Source organism: Rattus norvegicus, chromosome 10 (assembly GCF_021556685.1).
Source record: "Rattus norvegicus strain SHRSP/BbbUtx chromosome 10, alternate assembly SHRSP_T2T, whole genome shotgun sequence".
NCBI lineage: Eukaryota > Metazoa > Chordata > Mammalia > Rodentia > Muridae > Rattus > Rattus norvegicus.
This window is the reverse complement of record NC_141543.1, coordinates 107,876,574-107,897,955: the sequence shown is the minus strand read 5'-3', so window position 1 is coordinate 107,897,955 and position 21,382 is coordinate 107,876,574. Positions and strand designations below refer to the sequence as shown.

Sequence of the window (21,382 nt, the reverse complement as noted above, 5' to 3'; positions counted from 1 at the left end):
ACTAGGAAAAAAAAAAAAAATCTAAGCCAAAGGTTGGGTTAGCGGTAGAGCACCAAGAATGTGTTTATCTTGATGATGAATGGCCCTGGGTTCAACTCTAGCACTGCAATAAAATAAAATTTTGGAGGCTGGAGAAACGGATCGCAATTAAGAGTAGGTACCACTCTCGGGGTTGGGGATTTGGCTCAGTGGTAGAGCGCTTGCCTAGGAAGCGCAAGGTCCTGGGTTCAATCCCCAGCCCCGGGGAAAAAGAAAAAAAGAGTAGGTACCACTCTCACAGAGGATACATTTCAGTTGACTCACAACCACCTCCAACTCCAGGGGGATCCAGTGCCATCTTCTGGCCTCTGAAGTCTCCTGCAGTCACCTCCATATCCAACACACACACACACACACACACACACACACACACACACACACACACACACACACAGACACTCTGTACTGGAGAGATGGCTCAGAAGTTAAGAGCACTTCCTACAGTCTAACTATGGTGAGCGTGCTATTAATCCCAGCACTCTGGAGGCAGAGGCAGGTGGACCAATATCTATACAAGGATGACTCTGAAATTCACAGCTATAGGAAAAGCTGGGGGGTATGTGTGTACCCCCATAATCCCAGCACCTGGGAGATGGAGGTAGGAAGACATAGTGAATGAGTTTGAGGTCACACCTCAAAAGCCTGTCTTAAGAATAAAGGACTGGGGGTTGGGGATTTAGCTCAGCGGTAGAGCGCTTGCCTAGCAAGCGCAAGGCCCTGGGTTCGGTCCCCAGCTCCGGAAAAAAAAAAAGAAAAAAAAAAAAAAAAGAACAAAGGACTGGGCAGTGGTTCCTTTAATCACAGCAGAGATAGGCAGTTTTCTGAGTGTGAAGCCACCCTGGACTCAGAATGAGTTCCAGGATGGCCAGGGCTCCGCAGAGAAATCCTGTCTCAAAAATAAAATAAAGGAACATATTTATATTTAACTAAATAAGCAAGATGCAGAATTGTTATTTTAATTTATGTACGTGTCTGTGTGTGAATGCGCACATGTGAGTACAGGTTCCCCTGGGGTCAGTGGGCATCTAGGCCCCTAGAGTTGCAAGCACGGGTGATTGTGAGCCTCTGACATGGGTGCCGGGATCTGAACTCAGGTCCTCTCGAGAGCAGGAAGTCTCTATATTACTGAGCCATCATCTCTCCAGCCCCTAGAATTATCTTTACAGATTAATCATAAATCAACAACAAGACGAAATAATTGAAAATGTACTTGATTGCCAACAAAAGTTACTTTGGGTGATTGGTTATTGGTAATTTTTTTCTTCTTTGATTTATTGTACAAATTTCCAGTAGCAAGCACTCCCTTGTCACCATGGGAGAAATAGACTCCTTGAAGAGTCGTGTAGGCGCCCATGCTCCTCAGTACTTTCTCTGTCCTTCTGTTTAGCACAGGAGCTCTTCTTGCCACAGGAGATGCTTAAGAACAAAACACATCTTTTAATGTCCGGCGGGAAACATGATGGTGCCATACAACCAAAACCGCTGGCTAAATTTTGTCCTTTCTCTGGTTCTTGTAGTCCTCAGAGAACATCCCTGCGGGCTATGAAGTGGTGTCTCTCCTGGAGGCCCTCAATGGGCCCCTCACCTCATCCCCAGCGGTGCCTCCCCTTCACGTTCTTGGAGATGGCCACCTCTCAGGAATGCTGCCGTCCTATGGCAGTGATGGCCACCTGCCCCCTGTTAGGACACTGTCCCCCCTTGACCACCTGTCTGATTGCAACAGCCAAGGGCTCAAACTCAACAAGTCTCTCTCCAAGTAAGTGGTCAGCATGTCACCCGGGATGTCTCTGAGAGCTTCAGACAGTCTTTCCCTCCTTGACATTTTGACAGTCACATCCTGGGTATAAACCTTCGTAGCACAGCTCACTCTCACAGAAGACATGTCCAGCAGCCTGGCGGTGGTGAGGGAGGGCCGGTTCCCCACACAGATAGAATGTGTATGGGCACTTAGGGGCGTGAGCTCCCTGTCAGGCATGGGTGCTGATGAGCAGGGTAAGGTAAGGAGAGAGGACATTGAATAGTGTAGACAGAATTCCTTGTGGCCCTGGCTTAATGTGAAGTCAGGGGGACCACATGGCTCTGCGTCCTGAGCATCTAAATCCATGGGACACAATCAACACGCTACTGAGATGGACAGTGAGGGGCGGGGGCAGAGTCTCTACCCTGCTCTAATAATCCTGTCAGGTCTCTGCTCCTGAGAGCTGGCCTAGCTTCTCCAGTCCTCCTGTGCAGTCTGAGTAAGGAGAGTAAGGGAAGTCCTGTATTTAGCTGCTTTTCTTCTGGGCTTTTACAGGTCCATTTCCCAGAATTCTTCTGTGCTTCACGAAGAGGAAGATGAGCGCTCTTGCAGTGAGTCAGACACTCAGCTCTCTCAGAGGCTGTCAGCCCAGCATCCTGAAGAGGTAACTGGCTGTCTTCTCTCTCCCTGGCTACTGCCACCAGGCATCTGCCTGCATGGCTCCTTGGTCCCTGATTTCAACTGCTCATTAGACCTTCCAGTAGCTTACAAAATGGTGGCTACACAGGTTTCCTGAGATCCATGAGTTCCTTGTACATCCCACACACAGTCCTTACCTAGAACTTACAGACCCTATTAGCCATGCATGGTCCAAGCAACAAGCTAGGAGCAGAGGGCATTCACGTCAGGGCAGTGTCCCATCCTCGGGGCTCATGTCTAATTGGGACAGTGTTTGTGCTCAACCGCCGCACTCTGGTGTGGCTCACCGTTGCTGCCCAGGAAGTACTTCTTGGATGACTGCATGGCGGGGGGTTGGGGGAGGGAGTTAGTGTCTTATGTAGCTCAGGCTTGCCATGAACGAACTATAGCTGAACTATAACTCCGTAGACCCCCGCTCCACCTGCCAAGAGCTCGGTAGGATTGCAGTTCTGGAGACTAAAGCAAGGGGTCCTAAGTTCGAGGTCAGCCTAGGGTCCATATCAAGTTCAGTACCAGCCAGATATTGAGGCTATCTCAAGAGAGAGGGGGCAGACAGTGACCTCAGAAGAAACCATCAAGTGTCATGTACCATGTGAAGTCACCTTCAAGTGGAGGACCTCAGAAAAACTGTTGTGGAGGGGGTCACATTTGACTGGACCTTGAAAGTTCTTAAACATGAAAGGCAGAGAGACACTGAGAGGGAGCTTGGAGCAGGCTGAGGGGTACAGTGATAGGTCTGTCTTTTTTTTTTTTTGGAGCTGGGGACCGAACTCAGGGCCTTGAGCTTGCTAGGCAAGTGCTCTACCACTGAGCTAAATCCCCAACCCGTGATAGGTCTGTTTTGCAGAGGCCACCCCCAGCCCACCCCACCCCAACAGTTATGGGTGGACCAGTGGAGCCAGGAAGAGCCTCAGGCCTAACCCGAGAATGGCCTCCCCTCCCTGGGAGCAGGAGAGCCACTCTCCTCGCTTTGCAGGCATCCAAGGCTATGTCCTGAGTACTGGCGGGTGGAGGGCAGAGGTGGTGTTTGTTTCAGATCCACTGAGCAGGAACTCCAGACATCCATATGGAGGGGTCTTGTAAGCAGTGAGGGCCCAGTTGGTTTTGTGTTCTTTTCCTTCTAAAGGAAAGCTGTTCATAATCCCAGGGAAACCAGGGATATCCCTCTGCGACAGCTGCTGGGTGACCTGTGTCACTGGAGCTGCAGCCTTTGTGTGCCCAGCAGATGCTGGGCCTCAGGCAGGAGGTGCTGATTGAAGAGTGCACTCCCCTGGGACAAAGTCACTCCAGGCCTTGGCTGAAGAGAAGTGCTGACAGAAGCCAGCACTGCCTTCCTCTCGTCACCCATGCCCACAAGAAGGGGACCTTGTCCCTTCTGTGCTCCTCCCAGCTTGCTCTTCCCCGTCGGCCCATTTGCAGGGCTTTTGCTGGTTCACATTCCAATGTGTCCTTCACCCCCAGGGACCTGATGTGACTCCAGAGAGTGAGAACCTCACGCTGTCCTCCTCAGGGGCTGTTGACCAGTCATCTTGCACAGGGACTCCGCTCTCTTCCCCAGAAGGTACCCAAGGGACCAGGGAGTAACTGCATGCCCCTCCCTCACCTAGTCCACAGCTGTGCTGTGACTTCCTCTGGGGATGGGAGGAGTGACGCCAATGACTACACAGGTCCACACCGGAGAAGGGAGCCTCTTGTTCACACTCCCGCATGGTGCTGTGCTCTGACAGCAGGAGCACACCTCGGCCCTTGAGTTTTCAGAGCAGAAGCTTGGCGCATCCTCAGTCTAAACCTTTCTCAGGACAGGGCGAGTGGAGGCGTTTGTCCGTGCACCTTTGTAGCCTAGTGTAGGAAGGAATACTGACTGCTCCTCAGTAGTCATGGTCCTGTTCGTCCCCTGCCCTGACTTCTGTGCCCACAGACCCAGCCAGCAGCAGCCTGGCCCAGTCAGTCATGTCCATGGCCTCCTCCCAGATCAGCACTGACACCGTGTCCTCCATGTCTGGCTCCTACATTGCACCTGGCACAGAAGAAGAAGGAGAGGCCCCACCTTCCCCCCGAGCTGCTAGCAGGGCCCCTTCAGAAGAGGAGGTGAGGGAAGAGCCCCGATCTGCCTCGATTGCTGCTTTACACATGGGTACCAGGCAGCTTGGTAAAGGCCCACGGGCTGGCAGGGATGCTCAGAGAGGACGGCAGGCACTCCCTTAGATCTGGGTCTGTAGCCACCAGCTTTGCGCTGAGGAAAGCTAAGGGCCTGGGCTTGCTGCTGTAAGAGTGTAACTGAAGAGCCTGTGATGACCCTACCCTGGGGCTTGCCGCTCTTTTACAGGAGACCCCAGCAGAGTCCCCAGACAGCAATTTTGCTGGCCTTCCAGCTGGAGAGCAGGATGCAGAGGTAATCTAACGTAAATGTCAGGTGGCAGCACCTTCCCACAACCAGTTTCTCTTTCTGTTGGTGTCAGCTGGGAATGACTGTGGTAAAGACACTGGAGAAGCCGTCCTGTGGCATGTCTAGATCAGTTAGGAGAGTGTGGGTAGAGGTGTGAGTAGCCTCCACCTCTGGCCTGGTGTGCTCTTCTGTCACCAGGGGACACTGAAACTGGTTCATGTATGATCCAGAGGGAGTGACCTTCCCATGCCAGACTCTGACAGGCCTGGGCATGTGCCGGCTGTCCTGCAGCTAAGTCTGTGTAGTGGGGCCACTGGGTCTCCGGTGCTGTCCTGTGTGATTTCCTCTGGCCTGTAATCTCCACACCCCATCCAGGAGCCCTGTGCAGAGGCAGACATGGGGGGGACGCCCTGGGTGTGCAGTGCACCCATCACTGTGCAGCCCAGCCTTTACTTTGGTTTTCAGAGGTCCTCTCAGAACATTGAGGTAATAACTGGCCGATACTTTCTGAAAGCGTTATGACCTCATGAGTTTCTTTTATAGCTTGTCTCCTTTGCTGGTTTGAGACAGGGCTCAACTATGTGTACTCCCCTGAGTATTCAGGCTGGACTAGAATTGCTATAGTAAACCAAGCTGGCTCTTCACTTCAGGTGACCTCCCTGCCTCTGTCCCCCAAGTTCCAAAAGTATGGGCCTATGGCCATAGCTGGCTTTTATTTGCTTTTTAATTTAAGTCTTATTTGTACTTCAGTGTAAGCGTGTTCCTTACAACCCATCCTAAGCATAGACCTGCAGTCGGCCAAGCATCCCCTGGTCACGGTGGGAAGTATGTGCTGTGGAGGTAGACCATGGACATCATGACTGTCTGTGCTTGTCGCCTCTGACTCTACGGCAGACTCACGGGGCATTTCTCGTGTCCTAGGGAAATGATATCATGGAGGAAGAGGACAGATCCCCTGTGCAAGAAGATGGTAAAAGATCTGGTCCCCGCTCTCACATGTTGCCTTCCTGGCTAGTGCTAAGGGGTAAAAAGGGACGACTGTGGCTTAGTGGTGGTGCTCGGCTGTGGGGGTGGCATCTTGATGGCGCATCAGGCAAGCTGGATATCAGAGCCCTTAGCGGCATTCTCAGCTCCTCTGAGACTCAGACTCCACAGGATGGCGGTGGGGTGGGTGAAGCTGCAGAAGACACTGTCTCTTTTGTACCCACAGTGCCTCCTGTGGCAGTGCTCTGGCTGAGCACTTGGGCTGTCCTAACCCCAAGCCGAGCAGCGGTCTCTTCCCCATGGTGGAAGGACTCTGGTGGCTTGTCTGGTTGGCCTTAGCGGAGAACATCTAAGATGGTGGTGAGCAGCTCCCATGCTGAGGGAGTGGCTGAGGAAGCACAGCTTCTACAGGGCTCGCCTTGGCAGCACTGGAGGCTATGGTTTGTCTCCAGTGAGCCTGGCCAAGAAGAAACCCTGCAGGCAGTGGGAGGAGGAGGAGGGTGGGTTAGAGAAGTCACTCTGCCCAGCCCCGACGCCAGACTCCCTTCCTCTCTGCTCCTGGGCGGGCGTACGGGTGCTCCTGCTTTAGTGCTGGCCATTGCTTCAGGGGTGTCAGGGGTGCATGTGGGCTTGACAGCTCCCAGTGACAAGAGGCTCCAGGCAGGCCTCTCCCACTCCTGCACATCTGCCCAGGGCTAGCAGCTTGACTGCCTCTGAAGATACTTCAGAACCCAAAGCCCTAACCCTGAATGGCTTCCCCAAGGAACATTTTCTTCTAAGATGCACATGGTGACCAGGTTATTGGCACTTGACTCTTCATAGTCTCCACGGAGGGTTTCCCTCCTCTCCTCTCAATGATGAGAAAGAAAGGGGGAGCTTTAAAAAAATCCCTACAACTCTCCCTTGTCCCTTCATGTGACTGCAGGTTTGTGGACAGTTACTGAGAACATTCTCTAGAGTAGCAACCTCAGTCTCCTGATAATCTTGTGAGCAGTCATTCTGATGCAGTGTGCCAAGTCATGGAGCCCAGAGCCATGACTTGTTTCCTGTGTGTGCGTCTGCAGACCCTTTGGTCATAAGCACACCTCGCTTATACCTGGGAGTCACGGGCCTGAACAGGGTACCGGCTCAAGGCCTCAGGCCACGGTTTGTCATCTCCAGGCCTTCTTAGGCCAGGGCTAGCATGGGCACAGCTGCCCTCCTGACCTATGTCTGGCAGCCTTCCATGGGGATCAGACGTATGAAGGAACAACAACTAGAAAGGGGGCCAACTAGGGGGCCAAACCAGGGCGCCCTAGAGACTCCGACATGCCCACACAGCTCAGTTCTTCTGTCCACTCTTTTTACTTGATTTTATCGTCTTTTTTTTTTTTGACACATGATTTTATTTTATTTCATTTTTTGTCTCCATCTTAAAACTTTTATTTTTTTGAGGACAGCAAAGTAGAGAACACCTAGCCAGCCCCCGTCTAACTGCATTAACTCCGTTACAGGCCAGAGGACATGCGCATTTCTAGGCATGGAGTGTGACAATAACAATGACTTTGACGTCGCGAGCGTGAAAGCACTGGACAATAAGCTGTGCTCTGAGGTCTGCTTACCCGGTGAGTGGCAGTCTGCTGAACATGAACTTGGTGGGAGACGTCCCTCTGCTCCTCCCCTGCTCTCCCTGTGGAGGCCTTGGAAAAGACCTGAGCTCTTAGAATTGAAACCTTAGCTCTCAGGGGACAATGTTTGAGGGTCACAAGGAGATCTTGTAGGTCAGTGAGCAGCTTTCTGATCCAGTGAGCCTTAGGCCACCATTGATCACACATGCAAGACTTGGCTCCCAAGGAGAAGGCAGAGGGCAGGGATGACTTGGTTCTCTAAGGCCCAAACTTCCCAGTGTCCCCTGTTTCTTTTTATGACCTCAAACAGAGTCTGCAAAGCAGCCGTGTTAATTGTACATTCAAGTCCACGCATAATAGCACATGCCTGCAGCCCCATACTTGGGAAACAGAGGCGGCCCCAACATTGCAAGCTGCTAGCCAGGAGCTACGAAGCAAGACCTAGTCCCTCAAAAAAGAATAAAATTAAGCTCGGTGTGGTGGTGCAAGCCTTTAATCCCTGCTCTGGGGAGGCAGGCAGATCTCTGAGTCTGATGCGGCCTAGTCTACTGACCAAGTTCCATGACAGCCAGAGCTACACAGAAAAACTGTCTTGAGAACCCCAAATAAAATAACCACAGTTGAGCACTGACTTCCACCCGTTCAGCAGCAGCAAAACCCACTAAGAGCCTCGCCTGGGACAGATGTCCCTTCCTGGCCTCAGCAGAGCCCCGTCACACTTCCCTCTCTCATCTCCCCAGTGTCCCCACTGAAGACCTGCTTCAGCTTCAGAGCAGCCACTCCGGGGTCCAGTGCTTTACTCGCTCAGCGAAGTAGCTGAAGTGTTAAGCCACAGGGCCTTCTGTGGCTGCCGTTCTCCTTCAGCCTGTGCCAGACATGGTCCCAGCAGGCCCTGGCCCCATGCAGGCCTGTGGCAAGGGAAGCCAGTTGCTCAGGAGAAACTTTCTCCAGCCTTTCCAAGGGCACTTCAGTCATTCTTGCTTTAGTTTGTCCTGAAGATACTGCCCAGGTCCCAGACTTCCGTGGACCTGAGAGACAGCATCAGATCACCTGTTTCCCCTGTGCAGGCCCCAGGCACTCTCCCTTCCTGCCCTAGCATGGTGGAGGGCGTTGATCCGTATGGCCACCTCCTGCCCAGTTTAAGGCTGGACTGGAGCTGCTGGAGACCAGGCACGCTCACCCCTGCCTTCCCACTTCTGGCCTTGCTTCCATCCGTCCGTTTATGTTCCATGTCTTTATGCCAAACGTAGGTCTGTCTGTCTGTCTGATTTGCTCATTTTTTAGCTCATTCTGTTCTGACTTGTGTGAAAGTTCATGTTCACTCTGTGCCAGCTCTGTCCTCCTGCCTCTGCTCAGCCCAGCACCACGCTCACGGGTGTGCACGGGCTCTCGCTTAGGGCTCTAGACAAACTTCCAGTTCCTAACTGGCAAGGCCTATGTTCACTTGAGTTTTAAAAGATAAAAAAACTGAGAAGATACACATTTCTGTTCAACAAAAATAGACCCGCTTCTGTGGCAAAGACTGTGGGGTAGGCATCCTTGGTTGGTCATAGGGTGAAGGTGCCTGTTCCCAGCTCTGCCTGTGTTTGTGGTGATTTCTGCCGGCCAGCCTTTCCTCAGGGGCTTCTAGGCTGAGTCCCGCTTTTGGCAGAGGGAGCTGCTGCCACTGTTGGAGCCCACGGTGCCATGGAGACCAAGCTTGTTCATTCTGCTTCCTCCTCGCCAAGCCTCCTTCCCAACAACCTGCTTGTCAGTGTGTCTTCACTCACAGGGAGGAGGGCAGTGTGGACTCAGCAGAGTTCAAGCAGAAAGCAGGCGGCATGGCTTCGGTATGGGGATGTCTAGAGTCAGCAGTTCTAAGAGTAAATGGAGCTCCCAGTTTGGCCAAACATGGGACCAGCCACCCATGGCAGTGACAGGAGAGGGACTTGCATATAAACAGTTCCTAAGTATATACGAATTAAGTATCTATAGCAAAAGTCAAGGGCTCTTGTAGAGAGGAGACATCTGTTAGAACGATCACACCGGTAGGTAGCAAAGGTGCCAAGGTACTCTGAGGGGTCTGTTTATCTCCTGGGTCAAAGCCAGGAGAGTTGTGTAGCTCCTCCAGACTGAGTTCACACTCACCGGTGTGCTCCCCTGACCGCGCTGTGAGAGCTGAGGGCTGTCTTGTGCCTCCCTGTTCTTTAATGCTCCTTTATCCCCTGAGGAGCACTCCTATGGACCCTGCCCTGCTTGAATCTGTTTCCCTCTTCAAATAGGTGCCACCCCTCATGGAGGACACATGGAGAGCAGGCAGGGGAAGGCCAACAAGGGCAGGGCTGCTTCCCTGGATCATGTGGGTCACACTGTGCCAAGAAAGCCATCAGCACCCTCCTTGTGCTTGTGAGAGCCTCAGAGAGGGCCTCTGCCTTCCGGCTCCTCTCCCCCAAGAAGCTTCCAGAGCTTCAAAGGCCCACGACTGAGGCCAGCTTTCCGGTTCCTTATGCTAGAGCCAGTTGGCCATGGGGATAACCTAACTTGACAGGGGATGCGATAAGAGCTGGAACTGTGTGACCGTGCAGTCTGTGTGGCTTGTAAGAGTATTCCATGACTGGCAGGAGAGTGGTGTGGGGTAGTAAGCATGCTCAGAAGGCACTGGGTAGGGTGTGATGGGCAAAGGGAAAGACAGGGGCTTTCAGTGAAAACAGAATCCTTACATGGCTGAGTGACACAGGAGTAGACCTGTGCGGTAAAACATAAACAAATAGAGACCCAAAGTGAAGTCCACTCCTGCCTCAGGCCTCACGATGTAAGATTAACATGTGGTCATGTGAGGCTGGAGAGATGGCTCTGTGGTTAGGAGCACTGACTGCTCTTCCAGAGGTCCTGAGTTCAATTCCCAGCAACCACATGGTGGCTCACAGCCATCTGTAACTCCAGTTCCAGGGGATTCAACACCCTCACACAGACATGCCATACATTCAGGCAAAAATACCAATATACATAAAAATAAGTAAGTAAATCATTAAAAAAAAAGATGTGGTCATGCACACCTTTCATCCCAGCACTCAGGAGGCAGAGCCAGGCAGATTTTCTATGTGTTGAGGCCAGCCTGGGTCTACACATCAAGTTCCAGGCCAGTGAGGGCTACAGAATGAGATTCCTGTGCTTTTGTTTTTAAAATGGGATGTTTGCGGTGCACACACTAAGGGGAGATCTAAATTACGAGATAAGCTTCCTTTAACTACTATAGTCCTCAAGTTAATCAGCACATTAGTAGAGACAGAGAAAGGCAAACTGGGTGTCCCTAAATCGGCCTCTGGAGGTCTCTTCCTCCTCTCGTTTCTGACTCCCCAAAAGGAGACCAAATATAAAGCACCATTGTCCCTCTCCTTGGGGGGAGTTCAACTCGCCAAGCTCCAGTTTCTTTTCTTTTTTCTGGTTCTTTTTTTTTTGGAGCCGGGGACCGAACCCAGGGCCTTGCGCTTGCTAGGCAAGCGCTCTACCACTGAGCTAAATCCCCAACCCCCAAGCTCCAGTTTCTTGCCAGAAGGCCTGGATCCAGCCAGATGGGAGGGCACACTCAGACATCTCCTCGGGACCCAGGCAGCCTTCTGAGTGGGCAGTGGAGAGGCAAGCAGTATGACAGCTGCCATGGACCCTGTGGGTCCCTCCAGGGCAAAGGACGTCCTTTCATTACCCATGGCCCATCTGTACCCTAGACTGTTCTACAAGCAGCCTGCAGCCCTGACTGGGGCTCCTGGGGTGGAAGATGTTACATAAGGACTTGGGTCAGGACGGCTCAGCCGCACGGCATGGATGCTGGCAGCAGTGACCATGGTGGTAGTAATGTGGCTCCTGCTGTTTTACTTGTGTGTGCATGTGTGTCTTCTCTCTCGTTTACCATTTGCTTTTGGTCTCTCCTACTGAACAGCCGCAGCTCCGGAGTCCTGCCCCATAAACATTGAGGAATAGGTATGACATCTACCAAATTATATAACTGAACAAACCAGTCATTTTACCTGGGGTTCATAACTGAACATCCTCTTGCTTGATCCTCTTCCCGCCTCCCAGAGTGCCACCTGCGGAAGGAAGGAAGGGCGGAAGCACCTTAGCCTCAGGCTCAGGAGTGGAAAGCCTGTGGGTAGTGTAGGTGTGGAAGACCCTGCTCCCATCCTTCCCCGGGGCGTCACTGAGGATGTTACTATAAACTCAGGATAGATTGCCACACCAGACTTCTCATGCAAAGTTAGCAATTAATACTTGCTTCTGCCTTTCACCCTAGCTCGTATGCCGTTACGGGCTTTCCTTATATCTTAGGCTCGCTAAGTCTGAGGCTGGCTTTGGCCGCTGGCCTCATTAGAAAAGCCCCATCCCCATCCCACTCCTAGGGCCTCACCCCTTCCTCAGCTCCAGGGTGCAAACCTGTAAATGTTCCTGCAGAGGCTTGCCTAGCAGAGCCAACAAGATGAAGTACCTTCCCTGGACATGCCAAGCACGGGCAGAGTAGGGCCTGTCATTGTATAAAACACAGTGGCTCTCCTGGAGAGAACGAAACAGGGTTCGTTCGTTCGTGCCAGCTAGAGGGCCTTAGGGAACACATGAGGGTCCCCCAAACCAAGCTGCCAGGAACTGCTCACAGGTCATTTCTGAGTCAGGTGTGCTTCTGGGCATCCTTACATATGGCCCTTGCATGCCTCACAGCAAATCTGTGAATGCCACACTTGCCTCACTGGACATGAGAAGGCCAAGACCCTACGTAAGGTGACCTGCCAAAGATCAGACCGATGGGACCTGTGAGGTGGGGCCCAGGTAGATGCAGGTGTGGATGCAGCTAGGGAGAGCAAACAAGGTAGGCAGGCTGCAACAGAGCCTGAAGCGGAAGAAGCCAGGGGCTGAGAGCGGTAAGGCCGATAAACAGTATCTTGGACGGCAGGGGCTCAGCGAGGAAGAGGTACAGGAGGACGCTGAACACACACCTCCTCCCCCCAAAGCCTCCCTCCTCTGAGCCCCGCTATACCGCAGCCCCTTCCCATCCCCTGCAGACATGGGCTGTAGGTCCGAGCGTGCAGATCTCTGCACATCTGCCTTCCATGCAGGAAGCAGCTCAGCTCAGCCTCCTAACTAACATTCGAAAGTCCAGAACCAAGTACGTAACATGCAAAATGGATGCCAGGTAAGTCCATGAGTGGAGAACACCCACAGTGTCCCCATCTGTCCATCTGCACAGGCAGCGACTACCTAGTAGGGAGGGGCAGCCGAGGCACGTGTCGGCACCTGCTCCTCTTCCTCTCGTAAGTGCCTCCAACTGCCAGGGGTGTGAGGTCACACGCATCCTGCTAGATTCTGTCTTGACTCTGCTGCTGAACTGGAGACACCATGTGTACCCGGCCTAAGGAATGGCTCCTAGAACCCCTGTTGTTTCTTCTCCAGGTACCTGGCAACATGATGCCGCCATTATCAACCGTCACAATACCCAGCGCCGGCGACTATCACCCAGCAGCCTGGAGGACCCTGAGGAGGACAGGCCTTGCGTATGGGATCCTTTGGCTGTCTGAGGGCACTGGCACCTGTACCTGGGCTTCCCCTCCTGTCCGCCTTCCATCTGTCCTCACTGGACCACAGGCCTTCTGGGCATCTTCAACAAGACACGTGGACTTTCTACTCTCATGAAGGGAGGACAGTGCAACCCTCCACCAACTTCATCTCCTGTAACCATGATTCTTACCCTCTCAGAAAGTACCAGAAGCCTTCCTCCTGTGGGCTGATGTGTGCCAGCCAAACCCAGTGGGTCAGCTGAGCTGAGGGTCAGGGCTGGTTGTTTCTGTAGCCTTTTCTCTTCCAAATGGAGACCAACGAGACTGAAGAGTTTGGCAGCTTTGTTAGACACCCATGGACAGGTTTTTGTTTCTGGCACCTCATAAGCAATTAGAAACCTAACTCAAAGCGGTCAGGAACTGGCTCCATGAGGGACACCATCCACACCTGCCTCCCAGAACACCGGGAGCTCCTTACTCGAGCCTAAGGGATTGGTAGCAGCTGAAGTGTTGGTTGGGAGCCAGATCTACTCAGAGTTGGTCTCCTGCACCTCCTGTGCCACGGTTAGGAAGATCACCCTTGCAAGGCCTGTCCTCAGGTGCAGTCAGGAAGGGCTGCTGGGTCACCTCCATGCAGCGCCAGGGCTGGCTCTTCACATACCTTCACTGCAGCCACTGAGGGGGAGGCCCAAACCCAGCTAAGCGCTTCGCTGCCCACTTCGTAAGAGCTGAAGAACGAGGCTAAGAGCTGATGCCCAGTGGTTCTCAAACTGCTGCGCAGGACACCAAAGGAATGGCAAAGGCTCTGGACCAGAGGCTTAGAAGACCTCCCTACCCTAGTGTACTCCTCCCCTGCCTTTCAGATCGGAGATGAGAGGTGCGGACTCTCCATGGGTTCACCAGTGCTGAGAGATGCCATCCAGTCAGCACTCAAAGCCACAGCCGCAAACTGGCAGGAAATTGTTGGGTGTCACACCTTTCTCAGTTCAGTGGGTTTTACATGGCTCTAAAGGAGATAGATGCCTGTCCACTGGTCTTTTGGGACAGGGAATTAGTTGTTCAGGGGAACATGAGATGTTTGGGAATCAAGATTAGTGACAGGTACCTAGGGTGAGATACCAGGAGCTTTAGACTTGGCTAGTGTGGTCCTGGAAAGGCTTTCCCCCAAACGCCTGTGCCCAGGACCCTGAGGGGAGATGGGGTTGGAGAGCACGGTCTCAAACCTGCTATGTAGCTGAGGATGACCTTGAACTTCTGATTTCCCTGCCTGGATTGCCCAAGCATTAGAATTCCAAGCCTGCACCACTATACAGCTCTCCTTTATGTGGCAATCACACTGCTAGGGGGAAATCTGCTGTGCTGCCCAAGTGTGATAGGCTGAGCTTGAGATCCCATCGCCCGTTCAAAGGCTACATCCTATTTTTTACTTGCCCAACATTCCAGTAGCCCCTATCACACTTAAGACTCACACCAGTGTACGCTGAGCAATACCTACATTTCCTCAAAGCCGGGAGCAGAAGCAACGGGGAAGTTCCCTTAGCCTGGGATGGTGGCACATAGAGCTGCCTCCTCCCCTCGAGGGCAGTAGGAAGGCGGTATTCAGTGTGTGGTGTGACCCGGGAGGAGTGGTGGAAGAAGCTGAGATGAAGAAGACGCAGGTAAACAGTGGCCAGGGACCCTCAAAAAAGCCATTATAATCAGCCCTTCCCTCTGCCACACAAGTGTTCCGCCCGAATTCATTCCATAATCCCGGCACCCGGGTTAGAGTACCCTTTGCTCTGCCTTGCACAGCTCTGCCCCCTCACTCTGTCCTTTTACTTCTTGGCGAGCAGAAATAGCCCATTCTCGGGGTGGATCCCCATCAGCTGACACACTCTACCCAGTCCATTTGGAAACAGTTCCTTTGTCAGGGTCCAAGCGAAAGGGCAAGCACGTTCTCTTGGTGCCTTTGGCTCCTCACCACACCACACCTTTCTATACGTGGTACTGTAGTGATCTCAGTCTCCTCAAGGAGCCTTTTGCTTTACCTAATTTCATCCCACCAGAGTTTTTACCTGCTGTGGCATCTGCCGGGCACAAACCTGAACACTAAGCCATCTCACTGGGGAGCTAGTCCTGTCCACCTGGTGTTGGCTGCTGGTTGCTCACTTTGTTTTAGGGCCTGCACACCTGGGGTGTGTGTGTGTGTGTGTGTGTGTGTGTGTGTGTGCCATCTGTGTACCCCTCACACTCCCTGGAGTACACTTGTGGGCACATTACAGTGGGGACATCAAGATGCAATATTTATGGATTGCTGCATGATTCTTAAAATTAAATAAAACTGTTTACAGGGGCAGGGGAGCCGTTAACTACAAAGTGAATTCGTGTGTGAACGTTTCTGTTAGTGGCTCACACCCAGCTCCATTCCTGACTAAGCCCTACCTACTTCTGCATCAGGCTTAAACCGGATCACTTCCAATCCTGCAGCTCGTCAATAATTCAAGAGCCCCAAAGCTGATGGCAGTAAGGGAAGCGAGGCCCAGAGGCCCTTATATTTATTAGTTCCTGTCCCTTAACCAGTTACTGGCTAAATCAGTGAACAAATGGCCTCTTTGAGAGGATCTTGCAGGCCCGTGGCTTTTCTGTTTTTACCCACTGGCTGCTTCCTAGGCTGTCTGGAAGGAGAGGCACCTTCGCAGATGCCCCTGGAATGCCAGCTTCCAGGAACTTGAGCAGGGTGAGTGGGTGAGCTGCTTACCGGGAGACGCTGGGTTACCCTACCCGCCTCGATGTGTCTGCGAGCTGTGTGGCCATTTCTGCGGATTATAAGCGACAGGTGGCATCAGAGAGTCAGACTTGCCTGTGGGCACCAGAGAAGACACTCAGGGACCAGAGAAAGGCCCCAGAAATCACACAAAGACCACTGGAAGCCCGGTGAGGGGAAAGACTCCAAGGGCACGCTTCCCCGAGACCTGGTCTGCAGAATCCGAGGGTGGGTCCCCTCAGCGGTCAAACCGTAGGCGTGGGGGAGGGGTTCCCGGGGCCTCGAGCGGGAGCCGAGCGCCCGCCGTGATACCCAGCGCGGGGCCCACGGGCGGGAATGCACAGGGTCAGATCTCGGTGGCGGGTAGGGGGCTGGGTGGCGCGGGAGAGGGCGGCAGAACCAGAGAGTTCCAGAGAGTTGCCGCCAGAGGAGCTGCAAGGGCCCGCGGTCTCCTTGGAGACGTGTTGACCAATGACAGCAGCGGAAGCTGTTTATGGGGGCGGGGCGTCGCCATGGCAGCAGGAGAAGCCTTCGGAGCGTCTACTTAATGCCGGTCCCCGGGCCGTCGGCGCTCAGAGAAGCGCCGTCGGGCGAGGGGGGGGGGGGCGCGACGAGGGGCGCCAGCAGAGCCCTCGAGCTGGGGACAGAGAGCCGCGGGAGGTGGGAGGAACTTCTTCCAGAACCTTCCTCTAGCCGGCTGCGCTCTGAGCCAGGTAAGGGACTAGGAGGGCTGTGGACCACGGGATGGGAGGGCGCCGGGACCTGCTGACTATCCAGTCCATCGCTCGCCCACGGAAGTAGTGGGGCCAGTAAATGAGATCTGAGGAGTTCGGGAGATCGCTTCCTGCCCCTCCATAACTCGGTCCTGTGACCTTCCTTTCCCGGGACCCTTCATCTAATACCTCTTTTCAAGGATCAGATGACCTACTCTGCCCCATCCGCGTCGTACTGTCCCCCTGGACTATTGGGGTGTGATCTTAGTTTCTCACTCTTTGGGAAAAAGAATTAGATCGGGCCTTCCTTCCCTCTTCCCTCTTTGTGATCAACGAACCCTCCAAGGGCAGATGGAGAGAGGTGGAGACGCGGGTTCAGACCAGGGTCCTGTGTTAACCTGACCTCTCCACAGGCTGCGTGGATGAATGTGAGGGCCTACCCCGTAAGGCGCCTCTTTCCTCTGGGGTTAGGGGAAGAGTGCTCAGTTCCGTGGTGCTCCCGCAGGCCCCACACTCGAGTTCGGAGGAGGCGACCCCCGGGGTCGCAGAATGGAAGTGAGTGTTCTGGAGACTGAGTAACTGGAGTCTGGGGCACCAGCGGGCTGGAGAGCGCGGCGGGCCACTCCGGCTCAGCCTGTGGATGTTGACCGCCCCTTCGAAGAGTCCCCGCAGACATGGCGGAGAGCTGGCTGCGCCTCTGCGGAGCGGGGCCCGGGGAGGAGGCCGGGCCGGAAGGTGGCATGGAGGAGCCGGACGCCCTGGATGACAGCCTGACCAGCTTGCAATGGCTGCAGGAATTCTCCATTCTCAACGCCAAGGCCCCCACTCTTCCCCCGGGAGGCACCGACCCCCATGGCTACCACCAAGTACCGGGTTTGGTGGCGCCCGGGTCACCGCTGGCGGCAGACCCTGCCTGCCTTGGGCAGCCACACACACCCGGCAAGCCCACATCGTCGTGCACATCTCGAAGCGCGCCCCCAGGGCTGCAGGCCCCGCCCCCTGACGACGTGGACTATGCCACCAACCCACATGTGAAGCCGCCCTACTCGTATGCCACTCTCATCTGCATGGCCATGCAAGCCAGCAAGGCCACCAAGATCACTCTGTCGGCCATCTACAAGTGGATCACGGACAACTTCTGCTACTTCCGCCATGCTGACCCCACCTGGCAGGTAGGGGAGAAGAGGTGCGGGTGGTGGCCACTCCCTCCTCACGCCCTCCTTCTGGCACTTAGCCAGACAGGCATACCAGATCTGTAAGGCCAAAGAGGCACCTGGCTGTGAGGTCAGGCCTCTCCTGAGGCCTGAACCCTGCCAGCTACTGGAAATGCTCTATTTGGCGCCAGGGCCCTGGAGGTACAGATGAAGTTCTAAGGAGAAGAGGGACCGGGAGGGCTCAGTGTAGCCTTTTGTGGGATGTAACACTAAAGCACATTCATGTCCCATGTCCCAAGAATTCCTAAACAGTGTTCCGCCCAAGGAATTTGTCCGAACTGGACTCTGAAATGGAAGCCAGGCGGCCGCCCTGCCAGGTTCTGCACCCCACCTTTTGCATTTGATACAGAGAGTAAGGCAGAGATGAGCCCTACGGCTACAAAGATCAACTGATCACCTGATCCAGGAGCAGGGGTCATGAGGTCATCCTAAAGCCACTGACCCAGCCTCCCACCTCAACTCCTCCCCAGTTTCCTGCCTCTACCCCCACCTCCTCAGCCAGCCTCCCCAGGGGGGCAATTACCTGAGCCTGGTGCTTTCCACAGGGGCGCTGCTGCAGCTGCAGTGGTGGCTTCGGGTTCTAAGTCTCCAGGACCTGGCACAGAGCAGCCAGCGGGCCAGAATGCCGTGTAAACACCCCAGCCCTGTTAGCCAAAGGGGCACCCACTCCCCGGCCTTGCTAGCGTAGTCTGGGCCCCCCGGACACCAAAGTGGTGTGAGCAGAACTAAGCTGCCAGGCGTGAATAGGGTAAGATAAGGCTCAGTAGACAGCACTTTGGCCATCCTCCGATATCAAGATCCACGTGCTAGAGATGAAGCCTGGGGTTGTGCACTCTTCCCTAAGGCGGCCAAGGGGCAGGGAGCAGGATCACAGTCCTGAGCCATTCCAAAAGGGCCCTAACCGTGGGTCAGAAGATCCCCATCTTCCCCTACTCAAGGCCTTTGCCAACTCGGGTCCCAGAAAGGAGCCTTCTGCACTTGGCTGGGTAATAATCAACTGAGGTTTGGGTGGGAGGAGAAGGTTGTGTGTGTGTTGGGGGGAGGAGGTTAGAGGGTTGAAGGCCTAGGCCAGCAGCTGGCTCAACAAACAAGGAGTCACTAAATCTCCCCCCAACACACACACACACACACACTCCTTGGTCACCCAGCCCCCTCCCTTAACCCACCCACTTCACAAACAGAGGGAACCAGCCAGGCAAAGGAGATGGCAGTCCAGGCCGTGGGGGAGCTAAGGGCTTTGGCCAGGACCTGCAAGCAACAGGGTAAGGGAGGGAGAGAGGGAGGGAGGATGACAGAGAGGGTGGTACAGAGAGCCACCCTGTGGCTCGGAGCTCGGATGACTGAGCAGGCAGATATCCCAGCAACAGGGAACAAAAGCCCCCTCCCTGTCCCCCTCCCTCCCCAGCACTCTGGGCTCCTCATACCCTGTGGCTGGTGTCCCAGAGTCCCAGAGCTACAGCTGCCTGGTCAGGGCATCGGGTTGATCCGCCCCTCCCCCCCCCACCCCGTCTGCAGGGAGGATGCAGGAGGAGCACCCGGTGCCACTTCACTGCCGGTCCCCTGACCCCGATGCCTTTTCTCTTGTTCTCTCGCTGTACCCAGAATTCCATCCGCCACAACCTGTCCTTGAACAAGTGCTTCATCAAAGTGCCTCGGGAGAAGGATGAGCCCGGCAAGGGGGGCTTCTGGCGCATCGACCCCCAGTATGCAGAACGCCTGCTCAGTGGGGCCTTCAAGAAGCGGAGGCTGCCCCCGGTCCACATCCACCCTGCCTTTGCCCGGCAGGCCGCCCAGGAACCCAGCACTGCCCCCTGGGGTGGGCCTCTGACCGTGAACAGGGAGGCCCAGCAGCTACTGCAGGAGTTTGAGGAGGCCACAGGGGAGGGAGGCTGGGGCACAGGAGAGGGAAGGCTGGGGCATAAGCGAAAGCAGCCGCTGCCCAAGAGGGTGGCCAAGGTCCTGCGGCCTCCCAGCACCTTGCTGCTGACCCAGGAGGAGCAGGGTGAGCTGGAACCCCTCAAAGGTAACTTTGACTGGGAGGCCATCTTCGAGGCTGGCGCACTGGGTGAGGAGCTGAGCTCACTGGAGGGTCTGGAACTAAGCCCCCCGCTGAGCCCCAGCTCACACGGAGAGGTGGATCTCACAGTCCATGGCCGCCACATCAACTGTCCTGCTACCTGGGGCCCTCCAGTGGAGCAGGCTACTGACAGCCTGGACTTTGATGAGACCTTCCTGGCCACGTCCTTCCTCCAGCATCCCTGGGACGAGAGTAGTAGTGGTTGCCTGCCCCCAGAACCCCTCTTTGAAGCAGGGGATGCCACCCTGGCCGCTGACCTGCAGGACTGGGCCAGTGTGGGAGCCTTCTTATAAAAGGTCAGGCCCCACCCCATCTCCGGACAGTGCTCAAGTCAGGGCCCAGAACTGCCTCCCAAGACAGGCCCTTTGGACATCCCAGCACCCAGGCAGGGACTGGGCCAGGTCGCTGGAGGGCCACACTGCTGCCAGCTGGGGATGTCCTCATATCCAAGCCCAGAAGAACTGGGAACTGGGGACTGCCTCCCCCTCATCAGCAACCCCCATACACACAGTGTTTCATCCACCCGTGTTCCCCCAAGCCCAAGAATTGGCAAAAGCACCCCTGCCCCTGCCTGCCCCCCTGTACTCCGAGAGCCGAAGCCCGGAGGGGTCCTACCTACCGGGCCTGGGAGGAACTGAACAGGGCCCTCACCAAAGCTTCACCTCACCCACTTCTGCTGCTTCTCCAGGTCCCTACCCAGAGAAAGTTCCCAGGTACAACAAATGGCTCGTTAGAGGATAACAAATTAACCCCCAGGAGGCCCCTCCCGGCAGAGTTCTCTCAGGGGCCCTGGCAGCCTTGGCCAGGGACAGCGAGGGCAGGGGACTGGGGAAGGGAACAGAAAGAGGAGGCAGAAACCAGGTGGGGGCAGCAAGGTGGGGTGAGATGGTCTCTAAGCCTTCTGGGGCCTTCTCCTGGCCCGACGCCTGTGAAGGGAGGCTGCAAGCTTTTGAGTCTGACTTGAGGGTGAGAGCAACAGGAAGTTGGGGCTTGGGGTGGTTGGGGCAGGGGCAGCCAAGCTGCTAGGTGGGGGGGGAGAGAGATTAATATAGCGACTGTAGTTATAGCTAAGACTTAACTGGGGAAGGGGTGCCTGACTTACTGGAAACACTGGGACCAGGAAGGGGACAAACCCTAGGCCCCTGTCTGCACTGGGGGGGACCAGGTCTTGCTCCACCTTGACCCCTGGGGCTGGAGCCTGTATCTACCCTCCACGTGGAGCAAGTTAACCTTTTTCATGTAAAGTTCTTTACAATAAAATTTTTTTTTCAAAATAAAATTTAAAAAAGAAATCTGAGCGTGGTCGTTCTTTCCAGCTGTCCGTGGGGAGGGCGAGAGCCCGTGTGGGAGCTTGGGAGGGAAGGGCTGATGTATCTCTTCTCCATATCACATGGGGAGCGGCCAGGAAAACAAGACAGAAAGGGTGCATAGAAGGCCTAACCTCAAGCTACGGAGGTCCCTAGAGAGGAAAGGGCCAAGGGTGGCATTCTCAGGGTCCCTTCCATTCATACCTCAGGGTCTCCATGTGCACAATGGGACAGTTGGACCCACCTGCCCAGCCGAACAGGAGACAGGGAGGAGGTTGGCCCCACCTCACCCCAAGGCTTCACAGTGTTCTCTGGCTCAAGCCGTCCCCCACCATGAGGGCCTGCCCAGGCTTGCC

General features: G+C 54.8%; 2 protein-coding genes and 1 long non-coding RNA gene across 11 annotated transcripts in view; 2 read left to right on the top strand and 1 right to left on the bottom strand.

Moving 5' to 3' along the window:
* Nucleotides 1-15,332, top strand: part of Rnf157 (ring finger protein 157) — a 67,856-nt gene extending 52,524 nt beyond the window's left edge. For 3 of the 7 annotated variants that reach the window (XM_087574348.1, XM_087574352.1, XM_087574353.1), the window contains 8 exons: nt 1,557-1,795; nt 2,333-2,441; nt 3,938-4,037; nt 4,395-4,564; nt 4,803-4,868; nt 5,784-5,832; nt 7,340-7,450; nt 12,869-15,327. In XM_087574348.1, the coding sequence (XP_087430474.1) occupies nt 1,557-1,795; nt 2,333-2,441; nt 3,938-4,037; nt 4,395-4,564; nt 4,803-4,868; nt 5,784-5,832; nt 7,340-7,450; nt 12,869-12,993 (969 nt within the window). In that variant the 3' untranslated portion in view covers nt 12,994-15,327. 7 annotated transcript variants of the gene reach the window in all.
* LOC108352160 (uncharacterized) lies at nt 1,284-16,165 on the bottom strand. Of its 2 annotated transcripts, none has more exons than XR_015632262.1 (4): nt 15,924-16,165; nt 15,710-15,811; nt 11,458-11,517; nt 1,284-1,455 (listed from the first exon to the last, which is right to left on the bottom strand). It is a non-coding gene; the product is annotated as an uncharacterized LOC108352160 (long non-coding RNA). The 2 variants fall into 2 exon arrangements; XR_015632263.1 differs by lacking the exon at nt 1,284-1,455 and adding an exon at nt 7,208-8,481.
* A 120-nt stretch (nt 16,166-16,285) lies between these two features.
* Foxj1 (forkhead box J1) lies at nt 16,286-21,011 on the top strand. 2 transcript variants are annotated; one of them, XM_087569404.1, is made up of 3 exons: nt 16,286-16,428; nt 16,934-17,600; nt 19,245-21,011. In XM_087569404.1, the coding sequence occupies exons 2-3, from the start codon at nt 17,103-17,105 to the stop codon at nt 20,010-20,012; spliced, it is 1,266 nt and encodes a 421-aa protein (XP_087425530.1). In that variant the 5' UTR covers nt 16,286-16,428; nt 16,934-17,102; the 3' UTR covers nt 20,013-21,011. The 2 variants fall into 2 exon arrangements, with proteins under 2 accessions (XP_087425530.1, NP_446284.2); NM_053832.2 differs by lacking the exon at nt 16,286-16,428 and having other exon boundaries at nt 19,245-21,004.
* The last annotated feature ends 371 nt before the right edge of the window (nt 21,012-21,382 follow it).